Source organism: Schistocerca nitens, chromosome 4, assembly GCF_023898315.1.
Source record: "Schistocerca nitens isolate TAMUIC-IGC-003100 chromosome 4, iqSchNite1.1, whole genome shotgun sequence".
In the NCBI taxonomy this organism is placed as follows: Eukaryota; Metazoa; Arthropoda; class Insecta; order Orthoptera; family Acrididae; genus Schistocerca; species Schistocerca nitens.
The window spans coordinates 869581795-869588364 of record NC_064617.1 but is presented as its reverse complement, the minus strand read 5'-3'; the positions used below and the strand labels follow the sequence as shown (position 1 = coordinate 869588364).

The 6570-nt window shown below is 36.8% G+C and overlaps 1 protein-coding gene across 1 annotated transcript in view; it reads right to left on the bottom strand.

Annotated features, from left to right (window-relative positions):
- LOC126253349 (uncharacterized) overlaps positions 1–6570 on the bottom strand; it is an 80977-nt gene that overhangs the window by 25689 nt on the left and 48718 nt on the right. Inside the window, exon 4 of the mRNA XM_049954619.1 lies at positions 506–630. Within this exon, the coding sequence (XP_049810576.1) occupies positions 506–630 (125 nt within the window). The remainder of the gene's footprint in view (positions 1–505; positions 631–6570) is intronic.

The window sequence follows — 6570 nt, the reverse complement described above, 5'->3', positions numbered from 1 at the left end:
GTTTTCCTTCATAAATTTTCTCTGGCTTTCATTCTTTAAAATTCATACACTTGGTTTTGTTCCAGAGTAACTTGTTAGACTGTTCTTCCTTTAGATGGTTTGTTGGCATAGTTCTGAATAACCAACCTACCAGCAGGTGATATGTATTTATTTGATGGTTTCTCATGAGTGTTAATTTACTTTTTTAATTTAGTGCAGCTTAGAAGCATGCTGCTTAATTTATAATTTCATAAAATTACGTCCTTGCTAAGCTCTTCTTTTAGGTAAATCTGAGGAAACTTACCATGGTGAAAAGAGTTATTTGTAATAAAAATAACATGATAGTCTCTTTATATAATGGAATTTAATTTACACAATGTTATGCAAAAAAACAAGTAACATATATTATTTTTGATATATTTGGTTGATGTGGTAAGAGAAGTAGCAATCAGCATCTGACATTTGTTTTCACTCCACATTTTTTTCATAAAACTATCAGATAAAACAATAAATAACTCTCACTCACTTGATGCAAAAGGTCTTCATATGCCTTGTGTGTTAGATGCTGTACCGTCTGGTTCAGTGTTTCCAGTGGGGCCATAAATTTTTGTTCCAGAGCATTTCTGTCCTCAACCAGTTCATGCCTCAAATCTAAAAGCCAACAAGATATTTTGCAAACAAATATCAAAAGTTTTATACAGACAAGATTGCAACAAGGGCTATAAAGGGTGACAACCAAACTATCAGTCACCCACTTAAAAGGGCTGACTGGTGGCTCTTGTGTGCTGTAGATAGAGTAGAACCTTCTGATATACCCTCCCACCTACAGCTAAATATACAACTACACCAGTGCTACTAATTAAAGAAGATTTCCTAGAAATTCTGGTTATAAAAGGAAAAGTAAGTAGCATTATTGAACACTTTGCTGTTGAAATTGGCTCATTGTCACAAGTTGTGAGAGGTAGAGGTCTTAATGCAAACTATGGGGTGACAGACCAGTTTGTGTGTTGCGTAGACATTTTCAGCATAGATCATCATAGACAACTGCTTCATAGCTGCCTCACAAAAAGTGCCTCAAAACTGACTCACGAACTGACTTGGCACTAGCCCTTATATAAATATATACCAATCATGGCTATTACATTCATTATACTTTTACACATTTACAGTGAAAAATGAAATGTTTACAAAGTTTTAAGTGTGTCAGCCAGCTCTGCATGAACACAGAAAACATCTGACATATATTTCACACTAATATTAATTTTTTTCCTATAAAATTGGTGAAAGTTTACATTTAAACAATCACCTTAGAAATTTTCATATTGTAAATAAGACGTTTTCCAAGATCACTAACAATTCTTTTTATTACTATGACTGGTTTCAACAGATCTATACTGTTATCAGTGGATCTTGTAACATTATTAGATGTACATTCCTGTTACAACACTGAAAGTCACATAGTGATGTATCAAATTGTAAAAAAATATTTCAGGGAACATCAGCATATCACAAATAAAATAACAAGAAATGAAAACATATGACACGTGCTGATGTTCCACCATATACTAATCATTTGACACCACAGTGACGACTTAGCTGGTATAACATTTTCACAGATCATTTGTGAAATGACAAATTTCACCACACACTGTATAATGGATATATTCGTTGTACATCCTACATTGATTTCTATGATTATTTCATGCAGTGTTGCTTGTCTGTTAGCACTGACAACTGTACACAAATTTCACTGCTCTCAGTTGTTAAGTGGAGGCCGTTGGCCACTGTGTTGACTGTGGTGAGAAGTAATGCCTGAAATGTGGTCTTCTCAGCACAACTCTTGACACTATGCAATCAAAATGCTGGATTCTCTAACAATTTCTGAAATGAAATGTTCCATGTGTCTAGCTATAACTACAGAGTTAATTCCCAATGTGCAGCCATAATCACATTAGACACCTTTTCACATGAATCGCCTGTGCACAAATGACAGTTCTGCTAATTCACTGCCCTTCTATACCGTGTGCCATTGATACTACCACCATCTGTATATGTGCATATTGATATCCCATAACGTTTGTCATCTCAGAGTGCTGTGGCCTGATGAGTTGCCATCTTGCCTTTTTTCAAATGCTCAGTGGTGTCAAGGCCACCAACGACCCAATGAGACACTGAGGCCACATAGTGTGGTGAGGTAATTTCAGTTCGGAGATGGTTCTGTGATGTTTTGGGCGTATTTTTCACACCATCACTTGGACACCCTCATGCAAGTTACCATAAATGTGAACCAGGACGTTTATTTCAACAATTTTGTTGTCCTTTCTCTTCTGTCTTTGTGATGAGTATGCTGGGGACACTCACGTCTTCTAAAATGACAACAGCCAGGTTCACAGAACTGCTTGAATACTTACCTCATTTGATTAACTCTAAGACATCCTGGCACACCTTGACTGTCCCACTAAACCAACTGATTGTAGTCCCATAGAACATGTTTGGGACTAATTGGACAGCAGGTTTATCATAAATAGTAATTGACATTTGATAGCTCCATCAGGTTACATCAATGAGTGGATTCAACTGAATATGGTGTACCCAAATAAATTTGCAGACACTCCTTCTCACTGAATGGAGGCCATTATCAAGGCTAGAGGGCCATGTTACATGATGCTAACATGATGTCTGCTCAACAGGAGGATGGGGTGGAGAGGGGCATGTGACTACTTTTTTCTCTGGTGTGCTTATCAGATTGAAAAACATATGTAGAAAATGAACAAAGGGAAGGTAGAAGGATATGTAAAACGTGAAATATTGACTGATGAACCATTGTTATTATTTTCATACTTATAATAAAAGCTATATTTCATCACGATGTTCTTATGTAGTTGAAGGAGGACAAATGTTTTGTTTCCATTGCACCCTGTGATTTTTTTTGTATGTTCAGAAAACTCAGTTATTTGATAGAAAGGTACAACTTTAATCATTGTGACCAAACACAATCCTGCCCTAATATTCAAATTGCTATCCATGAAAATTACAGAACCAAACCACACATGACTAAAATTGACTTCGTATTACATATTAAGTATATCCACAATACACAAATTATTAGGGTGACAGAACTGTATATGAATTGGAACTTAGAAATCACTATGATGTGAAGCACCATATTCAGTTTCATTTATCTATCTATCCACCTGTAAACAATATAAATTCTATGAATGTTGTCAGCATATTAATATATATGATACATTCATATAAATACATAAATATATATAATGTGTGGATGGATGTGTGTGTGTGTGTGTGTGTGTGTGCTCGCAAGTGTATACCTGTCCCTTTTTCCCCCCTAAGGTAAGTCTTTCCGCTCCTGGGATTGGAATGACTCCTTACCCTCTCCCTTAAAACCCAAATCCTTTCGTCTTTCCCTCTCCTTCCCTCTTTCCTGATGAAGCAACCATAGGTTGCGAAACCTTGAATTTTGTGTGTGTGTGTGTTTGTGTTTGTTAGTGTCTCTATCAACATACCAACGCTTTCATTTGGTAAGTTACATCATCTTTGTTTTTAGATATATTTTTCCCACGTGGAATGTTTCCCTCTATTATATCAATATATATAATCACATACACACAAGCAAATGCATACATTATTTGATTTACTAGCTATGTCTGTACATCATATTTTATTGTTCTATTGAAAATATTGTAAAATGCCTCTTAATTGTAGCAGCTAATCATTACCATAGTTGCCAACAAAATTTAGATATCATTTCAGATAATCCTTGACAGTATACAAACACTTCTCTATCACACAATTTTTAAGGTATTCTTGAAGGTATGTATCTCACTTTGCATACTGTAACTGTTGCTTGGAATCATCAACAATGCCATCCCCATCCCTGTCTCGACATGCGCAAACTGCCAGTGTTCATGGATCGGACTATAGTTGCAGCATGGTATGAAACTTCCTGAAAGATTAAAACTGTGTGCTGGGCGAAGTCTTGAATTGGAGACCTGACCTAAGTCCCAAGTTCGAGTCTTGGTGTGGCACACAGATTTCATCTGCCAAGAAGTTTCATATCAGCACACACTCCACTTGAGAGTGAAAATTTCATTCTAGAAATATACCTCAGGCTGTGGCTAAGCCATGTCTCTGCAATAGCCTTTCTTCTGGGAGTGCTAGTCTTGCAAATTTCACAGGAGAGCTTTTGTGAAGTTTGAAGGGTAGAATACCAGGTACCAGCAGAAGCAAAGCTATGAGGTGGGTTATGAGTTGTGCTTGGGTAGCTCAGGCCATAGGCACTTACCCACAAAAGGCAAAGGTCCAGAGTTCAAGTCTTGCTCCAGGACACAGTTTTAATCGGTCAGAAAGTTTCATAAAAGAGCACATTCTACTGCAGAGTGAAAATTTCATTCTAATTGCAGCATCTTAACCTCGCATGGCTGAACATGAATAAAAGTATGAATATTTGCTTGTATTCTGAGGCTCTGACTTACTGTTTTACAGTGCAGCCAATCGTCACTCTGCTGGGCATACTATCTTTTTGCATCATCTGTTATCAGTAGATCCTTTTTGGGGGCAATGTATAAAAATAAATGTCTTATTCTGTCTACATCCAATGGCAACAGCAGTATTCTATGCAAGTTGTAAAATTTCATCTTCTACTATCTGGATATTTAACACATAGCTTAAAATATTCCCAGCAATGAAAACATCCAGATCCATAATTCTGGTCAACTGGTAACTACTGTCACCATAACAGTGACAGGGAACCATTTGCCCTTGATGGTGTCTTCTATCAGTCCTAGATAGTTTACAATCTGAAATTGATCAGATACTACTCCAGAATACCTTTCTGAATGTTAGCTGTTGGTGATATTAACATGTCATGTTCCTGTTCTAATTCACAGAATATACCTGTAAGCTGTATTAGCTATTCGTTAACAGTGACCAAAATTACTGCTCTCTGTAATTGTGCATTGTGTGCTATTCTCACATTGTACTGTGTGTCTACTCAATTGCTTCACTCCCTGCATGATCATTTCTCCTTTTTTACATTATGGAGCTTACCATTTGATTAAAACTAGTTAAATTTGCTTTAACTATGGTCATCAGCCCCTTCAAGAGTCTGAGTAGCTGTTTCTGATCCCCTTCTAACACATCTATCTTCACCTTGGAGTGCGTGGTGTCTTCTTCATCTAACATGCCGTACAAGATTTTACAGATCTTCTCCACCAATTTAAGATTCTTCAATTCCCTGTATAGGATTCACATCATGCCAATTGTCCAATTACACCAGTTTTTCTTACATGCCAATGTAACCCAAGTTCCGCACTGCTGCACCCTTGTTCAATTAAGTCAACTTATATTTACAATATCCAATTGCTCACCTTGTAACAACTTCCATGTATTCAAATTTTTCCTTTAGCTGTAGCAAAATTAAAATAACTCGCAATTCTCCAAGTTACACTGTAAATTCTCACTTTTCACATGTCACAATATAGTCCGGGTGCCAATTGGAAATTTGCTGTCTGTATACACAGTTCTTGTCCTTTGAGCTTCAACTAGTAGGAGAGTAATACTGATGATGCAGTACAGTGCAAACATCTGGAATTAGAAAAATTCTTTCAGTCTGTTGGCAATAAGATACTTATTTCTTATGTCCCTTTCTTAGTACTACTGTGAAGGGTCTCCACAACTGTGTATCTAACTTATGCAACTTGCCTCATCGGGAGCTATCATCAAAGAACTGACATATTTATAAAAATGTTTTGTATTCGCATCTTACCATAATATTCTTTGTTGCTTGTTTTGCATTGTGAATCTGCCTCAGAGCATTTCTTGCAAGCACTCTTTTAGCTCTGCCACATAATCATCAAAGTTAAACCTCAGTTGCTGGATCCTTCTGTTTTATCCTCAGATTGCTACACACTCTTCCAAAGCCCAATTCATATGGCGCATATCCCGTCACACTGTCTGTTGCCGTATTCTACATGTAAACTGCATATGGAACCTAACTTTCCAAGTTGGTTTGAGCTCTATTTACATGGTGTCACAACAACTCTATTAATGTTTAGTGTGACCTCTCTAATGCTCCATTTGTTTGAGCATTGTAGCTAGTATACTGTGGCTTCATGATTCACACCATTTTGTATATTCTCTTAAGGGCTTCACCCATAAAATTACTTCCCATGTCACTTAATGATACTAAAGGTAATCCATACCACAGTACATTTTTTTAAAACTAACACACAGACTACTACATCAGCATCTTTCTGTTCAGTAGGTTCATAAACTTTGTCAGTGCATCCTGAAGCATAAGAATTTCCTCAGTCTGTCTGACCTACTATTTTAATATCAGGCCTCCCAAAAATGAGTTCCGGTGTCTTTGCGATCTGTAAAGGTACCTTTGTGTGTTTCCTATGGAGTTTATTCTTCTGACAGCTCTCATATTTCCAGATATATCCTTCTGTATCTTTCTTCAACCTAGTATCTCAAGTAGATGTGCTGAAAATTTTAAAGAACCGTCTTCCTGCCCACATTAGGGAAAAATTAATTACCATCCCGGAACAAGTCATCAAATACTTTCTATCT